Source organism: Synchiropus splendidus, chromosome 1 (genome assembly GCF_027744825.2).
Source record: "Synchiropus splendidus isolate RoL2022-P1 chromosome 1, RoL_Sspl_1.0, whole genome shotgun sequence".
Classification (NCBI taxonomy): domain Eukaryota; kingdom Metazoa; phylum Chordata; class Actinopteri; order Syngnathiformes; family Callionymidae; genus Synchiropus; species Synchiropus splendidus.
Window position 1 is genome coordinate 18,937,003 of NC_071334.1, and position 18,427 is coordinate 18,955,429.

Sequence of the window (18,427 nt, forward strand, 5' to 3'; positions counted from 1 at the left end):
ATCCATAGGATTGAATTAAAAAGTCTAGTTTATGTCTGACCCATCAGACAAGTGTGCTTCAACAGACCAAGTGACATTCAAATGAGACAAATGAGCATTTCCATGTTCCAGATTGTGCCATTCTGTATGCTCTTGACTAGTATGGCTGGCGACTGTATGCAGAGGTTCAAGGAGTGTCGCTAGCTGAGAATGTATTAAGCTGTTTGTCCTCACAAGCTGAAGGAGATCTGTGGATCTATGACATGAACACATTCACCAGGGAGTAATACGTAGTTTGCATGATGTGTTCCTAAACTCACGGCTGATACTAAATCACTTGTAGTAGAACTTGCACTGTATTGTGCTGATTATAGCCAGAGGCGGCAAACGCTGGCTGTCAATAAAGTTTTTTTTCAACCACGTGCTCAGCCAGGTGTTTTGGGATTGGCTTCACTCTTCTTCCTCTTACCTGTTCAGTGTTCAGCGTCTTATATAAAACTGAATCAATGGCAAGAGTTTTCCACTTCTGTTATTGAAGACTAAACTGAGTTCTAGAACTTTACAGGGAATACAATTCACCCCATGAACCCAGCTACCCTGTCTCCGAACAACTCTGCAGACAAACCCTCTGACCTCTTTGTTCCTTCATATCACCTTCCATCTTCAAGCTCACCTTTCACATCTGCCCTCGCAAACATAATTACGGGCCTGAACTATCTGAGGGCCTGTAGCAGCAGGGGAAAAGCCGCTCGTAAAACAAAGGCTAACTCTTTGATTCACAAAACCATAAACTCCCCCGTTGGTTATGATCAGTGTGTGTGTGTGTGTGTGTGCGTGTGTCCCTCGGGCTGTCAGTCCGACCACATGTGAGCCGGAGGAGTCTGAGCATGAGGCTGTTCTCAGTAGATGGACATTTGCAAGTAGAAATTAAAAAAAAGGGTTTTGGAAACAGGTCACACATAGGCTCACAATAATATCACCGTTGAAAGTTGAGTTGTTGTTTACAGTTCATTTCCTACTAGCAAGATCACGTCATGTGTGTGACATGCTGTATGCTCTCCTGTTGTTCATCCCATCATTAACCTGCCCCCTCTCTCCCCTCCCCAGTAGGTCCCGATGACTTGTACATTGTAGAACCTCTAAGGTTTTCGCCCGAGAAAAAGGTACAGTGCGTGTTCTCTTGACTGTTTTTTACCTTTGTGTTTCAGTCGATCAGCTCAGAAGCAAGTGTCACTTGATTCTAATATAAAAATGTGTTCAAATTATGAATATTTATGTCTTAAACCGAGTGCTGCATCCACACCTCTGTAATATTTGTCCTATGTTCATATTAATATGACAATTCCATCTCTAAGAAGATGGGGAACCTTTATCTTTGGTGATAATCTGATTCATTTTCATTTCATGGGGTTCAAGTTCTCAGCTCAGGTCAAGGTAGCAGCATGACACTCTTTTGTCTAAAACCATTCAACACAGTTTAAGTGGATGCAAAAAGTCATGATTTATTATTGTTTTTAGCAGTGGCGCTTAGACGTGTGTGTCATGAACTCAATGACAAAAGTCAGTGTCAGCGTTTCTAAATCATTTGTCAAATCAAGTTTTTGATTTGTGAAGTCATCTGGTTCCAACCCAAACATAGGCTGTACATGGGTCTTCCAACAAGTGTAAATACCTCAGAAGCATCCTAAAGGTTAATGTTTAGTTGCTTCTGTAGAAGATGGTGAACCACTTGACGTCACATGACTGAGTTCCTCTACCTGTCCAAATATGATGCCTGCAGCCTGCTGGGATCCTCATGCAGTCTGTTCATTTTTAAGCCCTCTTTCATAGAACCCAATCTCAGTTGAGCTGGTGCTCACTGCCATGACCCTGTTAGATTCCCGGGATGATTAAAATCTAAACTCTTCTCTCTGATTTTCATCTCTCAGAAGAAACGCTGCAAGTCGAAATCGCTGGACAAAGTTGAGACTCTGAAGGCATCCGATCCTTCCGCTCCTCTTGTGAATGGGGAAATCAAGTGCAACGGTTTCCACCCCAGCCCACCATCCCCTACGCCGTCTCCGGCCATTCCTCTGCCTCCACCTCCTCCTCCGCCCTCTTTGAAGGAGGAGTCACAGCCAGTGGTGGAGACCAGCAGCTGCAGCTCCTCCACCATCTCAGAGGAGTCCTACACAAGTCGCCATCCTCCTCCGTCCCCCGTTCAAACGGTTCCTGGACTCTGCAATGGCCATGAGCCGCCTTTCCTTCTCCTGCCGCCGGCGGCCAAGAACCGTCAGGAGAAGAGGTCGATGAAGCGGAGGAAGTCTCGGCAAACTGAGCTGCTGCTGCCTCCCATCCCCGGAGGCCGGGTCGGCTCTCTGCCCTGCCTGGAGCAGCTGATGAAGAGAAACGAGGAAATCGGCGTCGGGACTATCAGAGTGACCCCTGTGACTGGACACGTCTGAACACACACTTTAACTCACACACACAGACACTGTGTGACCCAAAGAACCACAGGTGCACAGTGGACCTTCACTTCTCTCACCTTCACTGCTATGTGCCTTTTTAACTGTTGTTGCAAACATGAATTCAAAAGGTGCGCCGTTGGGGACCGAGCAACCTTGCTCTTACGAGTATACTCAAGTGTGTAGGCCAGTCTTAGCTCGCGTCATTCGAGCTTTCCCGAAGTATTGCAAGGTCTGTGAATGCGGTGGAGCAAGACAAGCCACCCTCTCTTTGTTGTTTCCATCTGCCTCTCAGATCCATCTGACTGTGCTTATCGTCGTCGCTGTCCGGGGACCAGCATTTAATGTGCTTCAGAGTTTCTGTCTGGACCAAACCAACCACAAGAGCTAAATGAAGAAAGCGACCAATGAGGCTCAGTTTACTGTCCAGATGAGCAGCAGCAGCCCTGACACCAGTTTGTCCTCTCTGAATCATTCCTCCACAGTGTAAGTGAAAGTTAGGTACCCCACACACACACACGTACGTACGCACAGCTAGTGGCACACTCGCATAGACTTTTATTTATCTATTTATTTATTTAAATAACTCTAGATGTTAGGCACTGGCTTGCCAACCTCGAAAACGCGACGTGTTGATCTCAAGCATGAGAACGTCACAATTGGTTTGGTACTTTTCCTCTCGTATGTTATTGAATATCTTCTCATGGTTGGTATCACAATCTGGCTGCTGTTTACTCCAGAGCTGCAACACTCCACATCCCCACTCCCTTTGATCTTATCTTTAGCTGACAGAGATTTTAAAAGCTGCAGAGACGTGAAGATTGAAGCGCCGTCCTGCCGCAATGTTACTTTTGTTTCTACCTAGTGAGGGTTTCTGATTGGCTCTGTGTGGTTGGTCTGGGTAAGACTCCTGTCCTGTTGTTCTGTTCATCATCCAGGGCCACAGATGGACCCTCACCTCCATTGCACATTTAACTGTGAAGATTTTAACATGCCTGCTTTTTAATTCTTCACTTTCCCAGTTCCTCACTTTGGTATTGTGCATCCTCATCCACCTTGCCCGTTGCCATTCTTCCACTTGTGTTTGCTCCACAAGATGTGTTTGCTAAAGGGAATGCTGAAAATGGGTATAACGATACACTATATATGTGAAGTGGAGCAAAGAATGAGAATTTACATTTTTGTCTTTTTATGTAGGATAGAGATGTTTTTGTTCTGTTGGATCAGCTTGTGTAACACAGGGGAGATTCTTGAGCTCGTGTGCACTTTGAGAGACTGTTGATGCCTTTTTTCCCCCTTGTTTTTTTTTTCTACGTCTAATGTCGACTTTTCCTTTCCTCTTTTCTGAAGAGCTGCACAGTATTTTTGAGCAGGAGTGGGCTACCACAATCTTGTGGTGCCATTAGAAACTGTGAATTTCTAAATAAAATCTTTTTTTGTTGTCTTTAATGTGGTGGATCCAAAGTGGACATTTTTATCCCTTTTAAAATATATTAACGCGCACATTCAGAAGTGACATAAATTGAGTTAAACTCAGCTAAAACAGATAGATAGATACTTTATTGATCTCTGAAGAGAAATTCCCAAAACATGACATAATGCAAGCTTAAATTCTTACTCTTCACCTTCCAAAACAAGAATACAGTTTAGCTGATCTCTCATAACATAATGGAGTTTCTCCTCATCAATAAAAGTGAATCAATGATCCCAATATGCAGATAGAACCGCAAACGGCACATCTTTAAACTTGAGTTGCAGTGCCACCAGCACGCCACAAGATGGTGGTGTTAATCTGCAAGTGCTTTTCTGTGGTTGAAAGTTTTTTTGAATACTAAAATCCTCCCTTTTTTAATCTATACACGCACCAAGTGTACATTTCCCAGGTGTGGGGCAAATTAAGGACATTTTAACTATAAGCATCTATGGGACTCATGTTACGCCTTTTACCCTGAGATCTGTATGGAGCCAGTAGACATTTGATAAAGTGGGTCCTCTGGATGGAAGTCAGGAAGAGAAAGAAGTAAAACATTGATATGTTCAAGGTTGTACTTAATCTCAAGTAGTCCTTGTACATTTGTTTTGGAAAGACATTTATTTTGTATTTTTTGTTGTTTCATTAACCAAAACATTTTGTGTCCTTAAACTTTGAAGGTGCGTCATGGGTGTGTGTTGCGTTGCGTGTTGACATTACTCCACTCATTCGTCTTAGTTGACCTGAATCTAGTGAATGGCATGTTCTTTTTGTCTTATTGATGACTTGAATGTGATAATGGAGCGAGCCAACAAAAACATGAAACTCGAAACACCAAATGAGAACATCTGTTTTTATTCAAGTTGTGACAAGTACTGCAAGATGATAGGCATCAATCTGTGTCACCCACTCAGGATGTGGGGCATGAATTATAACTTGGCAGCCAACAATGTTGCTGATGTTATGCAGTTCAAGCTGGAGGAGACAGAAGATACTGGACTATATTGCAGAGGCAGACCCAGCTCACTGAAGACAGACTGCTCTGCTTGAGCGAAGATACGATGCATCACAGTGCTATGCAGAAGGGGAAGAAGTAAAAGGCACCTTAAAAATAATCATTTAAAATGAGTGTGGAGGAGGCAGGGTATAATATATACTGAACAAAAATAAATATCCAGGCCATCTTAAGCAACCCCCCGCAACTGGTCCAGACACTGAGTGAGTCGGACCTGCAGCATGAGGATGCTTTTATGTTTGGACAGAACGTGAGCCACAATCAGCAACACTCCAATCCTGAGCAGCCAGGGAGTCACGTGGAACCCTTGTGTCTCCTCTGGTTCTAGTCGCACTCCACCTCTGAATGGCTCGGCCACTCTGTGCCACTGAGTCAAGATAGCCTGACGGGCTCCGGCCCATCGTCCGGGGCCACAGAGGCGGTACTGGAACGGAGTGCAGGGTCCGAAGAAGACCTTCAACCACAGCGTGGGATCCGTCAGCACAAGCCTCAGAAGGTTGGGTCGGACGCCGATCTGAAATTCAAAGCTGGTCATAATGGGACAGCGTGGTCTTCACTGGTGTCCCACCAACCTCTCCGGCCAAGAAGTCCATGTAAGGTATGTACTCCACCCGCAGGGAAGCCTCACAGTCCGGATAGCTGCAGAGCAAAGGCAGACGAATGTCACACTTGACCTGAAAATGATCCCAGTCTAAACGCCAGGACCTTGTGTACATGCTCTTGTCACGTGCGATAACCGCCAGCATTTCGTCTTTTGACGGGAGGCGACTCAGACCTGCAGTCAGACGACAACATCAAACGGTATCAATCACGTTCACTCAGTTTCTTCCACCTATTCTCCAGATAAGGGTCTAAATGGAATGAGATTTCAACAGGACACGTCCCAGCAGCCAGTCACCTGTAAAGACCTTGACAGCCCAGCGAGCCTGTAGCTCCATTATCGGCATGTTGGGCCCGTTCACGTGGAAGAGCCCCATGACTGCCAGTGTTGGGGGGTGTAAGGCAGGAAAAAACATTTTCCTGAATTAAGAACACAAAGAGATATCATGAAAAAGAGCATCTACAATCTGTTTTTTTTTTTTGTTTTGTTTTAAACATCCTCGCCTGTACAGCTGAAGCTCATGAGCAGGCCCATCAGTCAGGCTCACGGGTAAGAAGCGGTAGGCAGCACGGTAGCCCGTACAAAAGACCACTGCGTCCACGTCCTTCTCTTCACTTCCGTCCTCAAATAACACTGCAGACCCGTTGAACTCTTTCACGTTCGGCTTCACGACTAGCGCGCCCTGTAGAATTCGGCCTGGGAGGTCGTCGTTGATCAGCGGTTTTCTGTCCATGAACCTAGGGGACGACGGTCAAAGTTACGGTCAAAGCACTTGGTGGTAAACAGACACTTAAATAACACATTACAACTGCTAATCGACAAGCCACCTCCAACCCTGCTCCATCATCCTAGATACCTTCCTGAGCTAACCGTGGTTAATGGTTCTATTCTGAAACCTTAAGGGGCGTTTTCCTCAGCTCTTTCTCTGGAAAACATCCGCACTGAGGTGGCCAGGAGGTGCTACACTCCAGGGCTGGAACACTACCTGTATGCTGGCTTCAGGCCGTACAGACCGTGGTCGAAGGTGTGGTTCAGCTTGCCCTCTATCCAGCTGTTGACCAGGCTTCTGACAGGCAGATTAGTTAGGATGTTGTTGAGTCTGGTTATGGAGGTCAGGTCCACCGGGAGTCCTCGGGTCAGCGTCCGGCCCATGACCCACACACCCTTGCGTGTGCTGAGAAATGTCTAACAAAGACAGAGTCGACTGCTATGACTTCGCTGTGTTCCATGAGTGGATGAGCGCTCACCTTTGATGCCACCCTGCTCACTTCCACGGCGATGTCGCCGCCCGAGTTGCCAATGCCCACGATCACCACCCTTTTCCCCCGGAAGGCTTCCGCGTCCTTGTACTCCCAGCTATGAAGACATTGGCCAGCAAAGGTTGCGTACCCTGGCACAGGCAGCCGCATGGAAACATCAGAACACAGAAGGTTCCTGAACTAAAATGAAGTGGTCTCACCTGTGAAGTCTGTCAGGGGAACAGCAGGGCGGTTGTACTGTCCTGAACACACCAGCACTCCGTCAAAAATGTGTCTCGTCTCTTCGCCGCTGCTGCTCGTGGTGACAACTTCCCACTGACCCGACTCAGAGAAGTCCGGCCTCGGGACCACATTTTTAACTCGGGTCTGCAACAACAAACGGCTCCAATACGGTAGAACATTTACATGAAACAGTCTGAATTGTGCAGTATAATATGAGGGCACAATGAGGGCTACAACTTGCAACATTAGCATGGTTAAAATCTTTAATTCTTTTTGTACTCTAATGGTTAAGATTTCAATTTACAATTCAAGACTTCATTCCTATTGTGTCAGATTTACTGATAGTTAAATATATTTAAATACAATTTAATGGTGCTTGGAATACACCAAAATGCATTTAGATTCATGACTTCCCTGATTTTTTTTTTCATCACAGATGGAGGGTAAAATAGATTTTTTTAATGAGATAGTTCAGTGAACATGTCTTATTTTACACCTACCCTTTTTTTTATTTTACTTAATGTTTTAAAATTTTGCCTTTAGATCATGTTTTTGTATATTTAATAATAATAAACAGTGAACAGCGTGGACAAGATTTTTTAAGCATCTTTTTTTTTTTATATTATTCTTGTGTATTTTTTTTTAAATGCAAACAAATGAGTTTCCCCACATATTAAGTACATTTCCCACGTACATAGTTAAAAAAAATGTGGTCAATGTACCTGGAACTGGAAATACTTGAGCAGGTGGAAGTGCTGGACAAAGAGTCGCAGGTAGTGCAGCACCTGGGTGTTGTGCAGGTAGTTGGGGAAGTGGTCTGGCATGGGAAAGTCACTGAAACACATCATCTCTTTGGAGGTGTTGGTGACCAGAGATCGGTAAATGCTCGGCTGCTCCTTCTCACGTGAATCCTGTTGCGTGAGGGAAGGGCAAGTCAATCAAAGCGGCGCTCAGACTTCTGAGACGAAGTGACGTCATGGACCTTAAACCTCCAGAGTCCTCCAATATCATCAGTGCTCTCGAAGCAGACCGGCTCCAGACCCTCTTCCACGCAGATCTTGACGCAGGCGAGTCCAGAGCAACCGGCTCCGACCACAGCCACCCGCCGCACCATGTCGCCGCACCTGGCGCCGCGCGTTCACGCTGAGCGGGTGACTCGCAAGTGTGAGGGTGAGCTGCACAGGTCACCAGCGCTCCGCTCAGGAACCTGTCTGTCCTTACTTAAAGGCCCTGAACACGGAGGACGTCAACGCTGGCCACGTGAGAGTGTGGAGACTTTAACCCCGGTGCTGATGTACCGCGGAGGGGCGCGAGCGTTGGGGGTCATGAACTCGCCAAGAGAATGTGACCTGTAGCGGCTGAGGAGGAAGCGACTACTCTGTCACGTGTTTGACACTGCGTTTTCTATCTATCTCTTAAGTAGCAGTTCTTAAGCAACGTAAAAAGTAACGAAAAGCTCGCCCGTGGTTTAAAAGTGTGCGAGACCAAACACATATCCATCCGCAGATGCCAAGACGTGACGAAAGCGAAAGTAGTTCCGTTTGTCAACATTCACACTAAAACCCCCCTAAGAGCATCGTCGTGACGCTCTGGTGTAAAACAGTGTGAACAATGTATGTTAAGTAGCTGAGATTATACTTGACGGTCTTCAGAAGAAGCTTTCTTAAAAACATCTGAAAGAAGGTAAAAAAATCAATTATTTGGTCAAAACCGATGAAGGGGGCCAGTGAGCGGTGGGTGAACGTTTTACAGCCCCGTATTTCACATCAAAGTTCGATCTCTGAGCAGATTTTTTTGTGACTATAAACATACGCTTCAGCTTAGACATTCCACAATCCTTCAGAGGAAACAACACTGCCCTCCTGAGTCCCGTACTTATGACCACGGCCAGCAGCACGTAGCAGCCCGACAACACGTACCACAGTTACGGCAGCACAGTATCCCAGCATCTCACTCTCACACGGCCATCTACCACTACAGTAGTACCGTCAGCCATTTTGAATGGCATTCGACTTGCGTCCAATCTGACTTACAACCGGTTTGTCGGAACCGATCCCAATCGTAAGTCGGATGTTACTTGTATGTCTTTTTAAAACTCACAAAAGTTGTCAGACTAACTTGTTCTGGAATCCATTCATTCTATTTTCCATACATTTGTCTTAAATCTGTAACTTGTTTGTGAACCAAGATGTGAGGAATATTCATGCCTTTCCACCCGAGACTCTACAAAGCCCAGAGTATAACATTTTTATGTCTTTGGAAAACCAAAAAAAACGCCTCTCATTGCAGAAGGATGAATCAGTCGTAGGCTGATCAACACTAACAGTTCATGAGTCCAAAGTCAGCATCTGACTGGACACATTGTCAGTCCTCACATATTGTTGATGGTCAAGTGGACTTTTTTGAGGAACTCGTGTGTCAGTGTTGCATTTAAACTGAATCAAATGCTTGTCCTCCCTCTGCACTTCCTGCTGTTTACAAACAATGTCTGGGCTCCAGGTGAGGACACAGGGATGACGACCGTAAGCTGTCACTGAAGTAACATTTCGGCTGAATGTGCAACATCTGCGTTCAGGATTTTCGGTTGGAGGTTTGACTCTGCATGGCGGCGTCCTGGCTCACGTTTAGGAAACCACCCTAGGCGTGGATCATTGGAGTTAATGAGAACACTCAGCAATGCTTTTGATCTAGATCATAAGGTTTGACTGTAAACAACGCCATTATTAAGGTGTGTTGAGCTTCCAAACCTCACTGGAGGGCTGGTTTGGGTGTGGATGCATTTTTTGGTAACGCTGTATTTGCATATTGAGAACAAATAGTTCATACAATGCTGAATAATAACGTCATGTTGGAGGTTGTCGGGTAAGAAATGACAAGTATCAACATTAAACTACACTCACAAGGACAGCAGATCTGTTTGTGTGTAGATGTGCTCAAATATCATAAACGTTTACCACACCACTTATCACTCACAAGGCCCCTTGGAATGTATGAGCTGCCCCAAAACAGGAAGGAAGATGCGTATCACACATATCACATCAAAAATGGGTCAGGGAGAAACAACAGGAAGGACATGTGTCTCCACTCTGCTCTGCGATCCAAACATCACAGCGTGTTGAGATGGAATCCAAACATGCTTAGGAACATCTCTCGTAAAACTTACACAACGTGAGTGAACTCATCCACCCTGTGGCCAGCACTGAGATTAGGCTCACAACATAAACCGGCTCTTCCTGTCTGCTCTCCACTCTGTAGCTGTGTTCCGATTAGGAGCAGAAGTCAGAACAGTTGGGAATAGTTATTGTTCTGTTCAGTTTTTAGTCACAGATTAGAATTTTGACTTGTTGGACTGTCTGCTTGCTTCAACCTTTCAGTGACGTTCGCAAACAACAGTGTCTGTCTTTGCAGCTTGATTCTACAAATATTCATGAAAGACAATTCTCTCTTTATTGAGGTCAAGAAATTCCACAACATCAGCCACTTTTGGTACCACTTGCGAAGCACAACTGGAGATGTTCTCTGACTTCTTTTTTGGGCCCGTTTTGGCAGTAGAAATTCTTATTCAGGTAACTAACTACTCAAGACAAACGGACCCATCAGAACGACCATCAGAACTAGAATGTACGGCTGAGTTACACTTGGGATCACTTTGATGTCAGCGGAGTAATATCATCACTTGCCTCCTGCCACTCTCACTGTCACGCCTGTCAAAAAACGTGACTGTGAACTATTGTGCATGTATGTGTTAGATGCGCAAATGCAGTCTTAGAGTGTTGGGTGATAATCCACTAAACTGTTCTGTTTGTGATTTCAGTAACGTCGGAAGCATTGCTAGTTCCTCAGTGAGGAAAGTTGCTATTTGCGGCCCTGGATGTTGCTAGAAGTAGCTGAATGACGTCATTGTCTCGTTTACCTCATGACCGTGCACGCGTGAGCCACTTTCCACCTGGAAGTGGAGCAGTACCGTGTCCTGTAGCTGGGGTATGACTCTTCAGTGTTTGGTCACTTCTAACTTAGGTGTGTTTTGAATCCTAATGAAACCACCAGCAATGTTACAAGCTAACAAAAATAGCAGCATGTGCCAGAACGCGCACAAAGCGAGAGACGAGTAGTAAATAGTCTAAGATCACGGACGATATATTTTATATATTACATATTAATATATTACAATCTAGATTTGATCGCCACAAATAACCAAAACTGTGGGAAGTAAGTCATTTGCTGCAATGACAGCTTCACTAAGTCACGTTGGGGATTGGTACAGGCATCCAGTTGCTGCTTCAGGTGGTACCAGATGTGCTCTGTGGGGTTTAGGTCAGGGGACATCGCTGGCCACACCATGTGAGGCACTCAGACTGAAGTCCTGAAGTCGAGCTGTGATGGTTCTGGCACAATGTGGTGGAGCGCCATCATCCATGAACAGAAGTTTGGGTGTGTACTGGGGAATTGGGGTGGGATGTGTTCTATGGTGTCTCTGAGGAACAGCCAACCCTGGACCATGTTGACCTTCTCCAGCAACACTGGCACAACACTCATCAGTCAATAGGATGGTGGACCACTGCCGCATTGTCCTGGTCACATGGTCCTGTAACCCCTGCCAACAGTCACGGCAGTATCTTGGTGTCAGTGGAGTCTACTGCAATGGTCGTCTGGCATGGAAGCCAAAGCAGTGAAGTCAGTTTCAAATGGTCATTTTCTGAACAGCTGAACCACGACTTTCTGAAAATGATGACATCACCCCCATCTGCCTTGTCCGTTTCCCCTGGGGTGGCCACTGGGATGGTCCCTTCACAATAGCAACAGCAGACAACAGGGTTGTGCTCACTTGGCGAACATTGCCTTTCTCTTGTCAACAGTTCTGACTATTGTATTTTCTGATTTCAGTTCCATTTTTTTACATTTAATTATTTGAAGTTTCCCTTGCAACTTCTACTCAGGTGTGATCTTTACATAAACACTATATTATTGTTGATGTCACATGTTCTTAACAAGTAGCCATTACATTTTGTGATGCACCCTGTTTACCACATTTACCCACATTTATTCCACTCAGGTGTCCCTCTCCCTGTTTTACAAAGATCGTTCTTTAAAATGATGTACTGTTCCAGGGTCAAACAGATTCACATGAATTCAATTTCACATTTTATGGAGAAAGTTTATTTATTGAGACATTCTGGAACAACATGGAGTCACAGGTCCTATTTCACATTTGAAATATTTGTCTTTGCAATTCGAATATATGTTATGTAAACCATAGAGGTTATAGTTGCCCAAGTTCTTGACAGCTGAAAAGAAAGTTAATGCAGTTTACTACACACGACTGAGATAATCCGAGGGAGCCAGTGCACGGAGGTTGGACATGATGATGGAGAGAATAGTCGGGTTCTTAAGATGAAGACAGTAGAAACCCACACCTCCAACCATGGCAGTCAGACTCAGCTTGAACAGACGCCCAGTCAAGGATGGCCGGTCATTTTCCACCTGTGAGAGGAAATACATTCCAGATTGAAAGTAAATACAGCGCGTAAAATAACCATATTGTCAGATTAGTAAAATCGACACCATGTGCTGAATGTCCTTAACATCTAAAGTAAAATAAAATATGATTTATTTTATACTGACAATGGTAATTCTTGTGCCTGGTGACTGTGAGGGTATGTTTTATTATCTGCGCTTGATGGACTATGGTATCTCCAATAACTGAAATAAAGATGTGAGACCTTTCTTGTCTTCAGTGGGTGGTACATGCGGTCAAACTGGGTGAAGATGGCTCTGCGGGCGCCGTCCCATTTCCCAGGTCCCATCAAGCGGTATTGGTATGCTGTTACGGGTCCCCACAGAACTCTCTTGAACAGCTGGTAGTCGGTGAAGAGGAGCCAAAGGAGGCTGGGACATGCACCGATCTCTCCAGCAAGCTCATCCATGTAGGAAACAAAGTCCACGTGCAAGGGGCTCAGCTTTGACACGATATAGCTGTGGAGGAAACATCATCGTGGTTGGGCATTTTTATTGGAACTGATGAACATGGAACTGCTAAAAATAAGCAGGAAGGTTTGGATCAAATTACTGATTCTCAATGTCTTTGGTGTCTTGCTCAACAGCCTGGAGCATGGCGCTGTTTGAGGGCAACTTATTCAGACCTGAAGAAGATGGGAAAAGTCTGTTTAAAGGAGATTTGTTGAAAGAAAAAGTTTGTTTTTTATCAACTCCCAGCCCTGTTTTTTTTATGCTATTATCAAGTGAACTACATCGCTATATGACTAGCATGCCCACTGGTGGAGCCAAGAATGCATTTTACTCACCTTTGAAGACCCGCGTGGCCCAGCGGGCTTGCATCTCTGCCTGAATCATGATGGCTCCAAGGCCATGGATGAATCCAACCACGGCCAGAGTGGGATGCTCCATGTTTGGGGGGAACACGTGCTTGTACAAACCCACTCGGTGGCCAGTCTTGTACATGGCATCTTTCGGCAGGTAGGGGAAGTCATAGTTGTAGCCCGTGGCAAAAACCAAAGTGTCCACCTGTAACCAGGGCATGTTGTTAACATCTGCCTTCAAGTGAAGTCACACAACTTTCTACTGACCTTTTCCACGATGGTGCCATCGTCAAACACCACAGTGGAGCCTCGGATCTCTTTCACATTGGGTTTGACAATGACAGACCCGGACAGGATCTTCATTGGCAGATCGTCGTTGATCACAGGGATCTGACTGAAGAGCCTGTGAGTATGGAGTTAAGTCAAGATAGTTTAAAACTGCATGGTTCTGAGAAAACATGAGGTCATTCTGGTCGATTCTGAGCAATCGATATTCGGGCCTCTCACCTGTGCTTTGGTTTGAGAGCATACATGGTGTGGTCGTACATGGCATTCAGTTTCCTTTCACCAAACCAGTTGAAGAACGCCATTGGAAACAGCTGGAACAAGATGTGCACAAGTCGGGTGTTGTACTTCATGTCCACTGGCAGGCCGTTGTCAGAGATCTGGCGGATGACCCAGGCGCCACGCCGGGTGCTCAGGTACACCTAAAGATTATAGTACGACTTAATGAGCAGGAATTTAAAAAAACAACACAAACATTATTCCCCCGTAACTGAGAAAGGAAGAAACTTTGAGTTAACCTGTTCTGCAACCTTGCTGGTTTCCACTGCGATATCGCTCCCTGAGTTTCCAATGCCGATGACCACCACACGTTTCCCATGCATGTTCTCAGGTCCCTTGTAGTCCCAACTGTGGAGGTATTTACCTTCAAATGTCTCGATTCCTGTATGATGACAGATGCATTTGTTCAGAGATCCTATTTTCATTTCAATTCCCAGTACTGTTGGAGAAAACCTTTGTTCTGCATGACTTCTGTGGATGGTCTCCTGTATTACATGTACTCTTTTTAGGTGCATTCACTATTTGCCCACATCTTGACATCATGAGTATCTCATCTTGTTCAGACAGCTGTCAGGTTTGTCTTTTAAAGCTTTGAGAACAGGGGTGGGCAAACCCTGGCCCGCAGGCCAACTGTGGCCCGTCGTTCAGTTTCTAATGGGCCAAAGCAAATTCCAAAAATGTAATTGAATATGGCCCCCCCCACCTCCCACTTCTAGTGGCTTGCCTCACTAGATGGGATATCAGCTCTGTGACCTGTGGTGGTGCCGAGAGTTTTTTAGTCACACTGATTTAATGGCTTGAAGATTAAGAACCACGAAGCTACTGGTAGTGAGGACCGTTTCGTGACGGTAATGCAGTGTCTCAATACCAACAACTTACATCTGTAAATCTACGTGTGAGAAGTAATGATCAAAACAACCCGGGTAAAGATGGTTGAAGACAAACCTACATTTGCAGATCAGCGTCAACATGGGGGAGGCGACCTCGGCTGCATCGCTGGTGTCTGGTTAGTTGTGCATTCATCGCAGACATTTTAGTCGGACCAGGGTCTCAACCACCAAAAGCCAATGTCTCATCTTCCCTGATGTATGCTAGAAGCAACAGCTGCTTTGCTAAGTCAGCAGCCGGTTCACCATCCTGAGGTGTGTGCAACACATATTCTGCTTCACTGCACTCCTGAGTCAATGTCTTTGGCTGATACTGCATGTTTTCCCAATTCGCTTATCTTTGTCAAAACAATTTTTGTTAGTTTAGCCAGTTCACCAACTCCATCAACTGTGACCTGAGAGAATTGTGCAAAGAATGAATGATGCCTAGCTCACAGTTGTTGTTGGAACCAAATAATGTAGGAGGAAATGTTTGAATTGGCAGATTAACCTGTTGCTGAAAGAGTGATCTTCCTGCATCAGTAACCTAAAGAGGCTTCGTGTGATTTTCATCATGCATCAACCCGTTCCACCAAAAGGTTGTCGGTCGAAAAGTTTTACTCTCAATTCTTAATGGCAAAATGTTCACTCCTTCATTACAAGACTGTTAATCTTTTTTTCCATCTTGAAATCTCCCAACTGACCAGATCCAACACACTTTCTGGATAGATGGTAAAAGGTTTTCTTTGGCTATAACCTGTTGTTTCCTGATTATCCGATAGCTGAGGTCTCTCACAAACATTGTGTAAAATGTTCTTCTGTTGATACCTGGGAAGTCCTTGAGTGGCAGGTTTGGATAGGTGTAGTGACCGGAGCAGCAGATGACTGCATCAAAAACATGCCTTTCCTCTTGTCCATCTCTGTTCTCGGTCACAATTTCCCACTGTCCAGTGCGAGTAAAATCTGGCCTTTGCACGACTCGCTTCACAGATGTCTTAAAAAAGAAAAAAAAAAAGATCATCAATATATTCCTCCTCAGAAGCGTCACAAGTCACTTTCATTTATTTTCACCTGGAATCGAATGTGCTCCAGCAGTTTGAAGTGATCAGCGTACATCCTGAAGTACGTTAGGATTTTTGAGTGGTGCATGTAGTTTGGATAATCAGCAGGGATCGGGAAGTCGCTGTAGCACATCATCTCTTTGGAGACGTTGATGGTGAGGGAGCGGTAGATGCTGGCCCTGTTGGGCTCGGAGACCTCCTGCAGGGGGTGCAAGCGTTAACATTGTCATTCACTTGTATGGCTTTAGCCACCTTCCTTACTGGGACAAACCCCAAGTCTTCTTCATTTATGAATGTTAACGTTAACACACTGTCGAATACAGACCTTGAACTTCCACAGCCCACCCATGTCATCGCTGCTTTCGAAGCAGGTTGGCACCAAGCCCTCATCCAGACAAGCCTTCAAGCTGGTCAGACCACAAGGTCCCGCCCCGATCACTGCCACCCTCTGAACCATGTTGGAGATGTTGCTGGGAAAAAAGTAATGAAATAGAAATCACATGCAAAACAATGTGCTTCGGTCCAAGTTACAAGGTTGAGTGTACCTGTTCCTCCAACAATTAAACACTCAATAACTGTGTTTTCCACCAGACGTGCTTCTGCTTGCAGGTCACCACACTTCATGAAACGATATACAATACTTCTATTTTCAGCAAAGCATTTTTAAAGTAAAACAGCGCTGTATATGCAGAGTTTGAATTGCAATAAACTCTGACTTCAATGTTCACCGTCCGATTGAGCTCATTGCAAGTGTTTTTTCAAACACAAATAAAGCAATAATAGGGCAATAATTCACTTGCCCCCTTGGGTGCCGGCTTTTGTTGCAGCAAAACCACAACAGAAATGAGCATTGAACTGCACACAGAATATTGATGAAGCACAATAAAAAAGCCTGTTAATCTCTTTAATTTCAGTTCACTTGCCAATTGAGATCATTACAGCGGCAGAATATGAATACAGCAGCATGTAACAATCATAAGTGTCTCCTACCTTGCAGGCTGAAGATGCTGGTGCTGAAAAGAATGAGAATTCTGGGTGAGACGAAGGTCAAAAAGTTGATATGGTGTTGATGGAGTGGAATTTTAAATGGTCAGATCCGAATCGAGGTTCATTTAAGGACTCGCTCTCCCATTGTGTCCCTCCCTTTTGGGTTGTCTCAGAAGAGAACACTTCTGGTTTCCAAGTGATTTGTTTGTTTATGCCGAGCTTGTTTTTGATGAATTAAATAATTAGGGTTTGGGTTTTTGCCATTTTTTTTCCACTTTTGATTCTGTTGTGGAATTTCCTGACTTCAATAAAGAGAGAATTGTCTTGATGAATATTTAGTGAAGAATCAGAAGCAAAGAGTGAGATGACAAGTTCACGGTGTGAAGATGAACCTCTCACTGAGGCACTCTCAGTGAGCATAGACTTTACTCACTGAACAGGAGGGGTACACAATAGCATTGGAGATAACAAGCAAGAAGTCTGAACAGTAACAATACTTTTTCCATCACAATTCCCAAGCAGGGAACTGCATCCACCTGGATTCATACAGAAGTCTACATACAGCATTTTCATTTTTTCCTGTCTGGAAGAAAATGTAAAAGCTTAAAAAGCACTCACACCACCAACTTGGATTCACAGTCACCATTTGGTTGGGCAAGTGAAATGGAATTGCAGCAGTTAACTTACACAAAAAACTTTATTGTAATGATAAGAGCAAGGGAGAGTATAGTTTCTTGGGGTAAAAATGTCATCATTACTGTGAAATTGCGCCAGAGCACACGAATAACTCCCAAAGCGTTGAGACAGCACATACGTCCATTATATGAGCTCATTTCTCATTTCTTTATTAATGATAGCACACAACCAAATGAGTGAAGCTCATTCAGTTATTGTGTTTGACTTGTATTAAAGCAAACAGACAATCCTCAATCTTCATTTCCAAGGGCACGTTTCTCTGTCTATTTCCCAAATAAAAATAGATATTCCATTACTTCTACAGCATGTTGGCCGTGGTGTCACATACAGTCACGCTTTCAGCATGAGGACAGCTCTCGCATCCATATGCCACATTGTAAACAACAACGGTGGGAGGAGAGAGACGTGTGTCTTTAAGTTGGGAACAGCGACACTGTTCTGAATTGTGTTGTACATATGATGATTCAAACAGTCCATACATTCCCTTCTGTCATGTTAATTTCTGACTTCTCTCGCAAGCTGAAAGTTCAGTGCTGTTACTCCTGTGGTGCACAGGAGGAACTTTCCTCCAGGGCCGTCAGATTGTAATATTTGGTATATAGTTACACAAGAAGAGCCCAAGACATTTCTTGCATTTGAATATTACTCTTTACATTGGCTTTCTAATTTATCAAAATGTTTTTTTTCCACATACTTGTGGTTTTCTCAGCGACAGAATCATTTTTTTCCCATTCTCAGATTTAATGTTTTATTAGATTTGTTGGACAATTGTGCTAAAACAGGATGTAAAAATTCACCATTCACTCAGCCAACGCCTTTACTGCCTATCCAACTAGTCACTGTCACCGATTAAAACATGTTGTGTTGAGCACTAAACTTATCATTTTTGATGACTGAGACATTGTTAGATTTTATATAAATAATGAATAGACTCAATATTGAGAG

The 18,427-nt window shown here is 44.5% G+C and overlaps 3 protein-coding genes across 12 annotated transcripts in view; 1 reads left to right on the plus strand and 2 right to left on the minus strand.

The window, feature by feature from the left end:
* The window catches only part of suco (SUN domain containing ossification factor), a 30,167-nt gene extending 26,280 nt beyond the window's left edge, over positions 1 to 3,887 (plus strand). For 2 of the 4 annotated variants that reach the window (XM_053879760.1, XM_053879781.1), the window contains 2 exons: positions 1,087 to 1,142; positions 1,908 to 3,887. In XM_053879760.1, the coding sequence (XP_053735735.1) occupies positions 1,087 to 1,142; positions 1,908 to 2,423 (572 nt within the window). In that variant the 3' untranslated portion in view covers positions 2,424 to 3,887. The remainder of the gene's footprint in view (positions 1 to 1,086; positions 1,143 to 1,907) is intronic. The other 2 variants (XM_053879770.1, XM_053879790.1) reach the window with 2 other exon arrangements.
* An 854-nt stretch (positions 3,888 to 4,741) lies between these two features.
* Positions 4,742 to 8,356, minus strand: LOC128767658 (flavin-containing monooxygenase 5-like). Of its 6 annotated transcripts, none has more exons than XM_053879867.1 (10): positions 7,974 to 8,355; positions 7,714 to 7,902; positions 6,970 to 7,135; positions 6,758 to 6,900; positions 6,496 to 6,695; positions 6,014 to 6,247; positions 5,808 to 5,929; positions 5,615 to 5,684; positions 5,482 to 5,548; positions 4,742 to 5,423 (listed from the first exon to the last, which is right to left on the minus strand). In XM_053879867.1, the coding sequence occupies exons 1-10, from the start codon at positions 8,103 to 8,105 to the stop codon at positions 5,079 to 5,081; spliced, it is 1,668 nt and encodes a 555-aa protein (XP_053735842.1). In that variant the 5' UTR covers positions 8,106 to 8,355; the 3' UTR covers positions 4,742 to 5,078. The 6 variants fall into 6 exon arrangements, with proteins under 6 accessions (XP_053735842.1, XP_053735850.1, XP_053735833.1 ...); XM_053879891.1 differs by having other exon boundaries at positions 5,352 to 5,436; positions 7,974 to 8,354; XM_053879875.1 differs by lacking the exon at positions 5,615 to 5,684 and having other exon boundaries at positions 4,742 to 5,436; positions 7,974 to 8,356.
* Positions 8,357 to 12,144: 3,788 nt separating this feature from the next.
* On the minus strand, positions 12,145 to 16,930 carry LOC128767688 (flavin-containing monooxygenase 5-like). 2 transcript variants are annotated; one of them, XM_053879920.1, is made up of 11 exons: positions 16,790 to 16,930; positions 16,125 to 16,269; positions 15,810 to 15,998; positions 15,567 to 15,732; positions 14,112 to 14,254; positions 13,816 to 14,015; positions 13,576 to 13,711; positions 13,294 to 13,513; positions 13,059 to 13,131; positions 12,712 to 12,964; positions 12,145 to 12,472 (listed from the first exon to the last, which is right to left on the minus strand). In XM_053879920.1, exons 2-11 carry the CDS (start codon positions 16,254 to 16,256, stop codon positions 12,302 to 12,304), a joined length of 1,683 nt encoding a protein of 560 aa, XP_053735895.1. In that variant the 5' UTR covers positions 16,257 to 16,269; positions 16,790 to 16,930; the 3' UTR covers positions 12,145 to 12,301. The 2 variants fall into 2 exon arrangements, with proteins under 2 accessions (XP_053735895.1, XP_053735887.1); XM_053879912.1 differs by lacking the exon at positions 16,790 to 16,930 and adding an exon at positions 16,345 to 16,736.
* Between the last annotated feature and the right edge of the window lie 1,497 nt (positions 16,931 to 18,427).

Excerpts from the sequence above, each read along its gene's own strand:
- LOC128767658 (XM_053879858.1), bottom strand. The coding sequence starts at position 8,105 with ATGGTGCGGCGGGTGGCTGTGGTCGGAGCCGGTTGCTCTGGACTCGCC. Across the intron at positions 7,136-7,713 it reads TCAAGTATTTCCAGTTCCAG|ACCCGAGTTAAAAATGTGGT; the intron begins GTACATTGACCA and ends TTGTTGTTGCAG. Across the intron at positions 5,685-5,807 it reads GGCTGTCAAGGTCTTTACAG|GTCTGAGTCGCCTCCCGTCA; the intron begins GTGACTGGCTGC and ends GTCTGACTGCAG.
- LOC128767688 (XM_053879920.1), bottom strand. The coding sequence starts at position 16,256 with ATGGTTCAGAGGGTGGCAGTGATCGGGGCGGGACCTTGTGGTCTGACC. Across the intron at positions 15,999-16,124 it reads GTGGGCTGTGGAAGTTCAAG|GAGGTCTCCGAGCCCAACAG; the intron begins GTCTGTATTCGA and ends CACCCCCTGCAG. Across the intron at positions 13,132-13,293 it reads GGCCACGCGGGTCTTCAAAG|GTCTGAATAAGTTGCCCTCA; the intron begins GTGAGTAAAATG and ends CATCTTCTTCAG.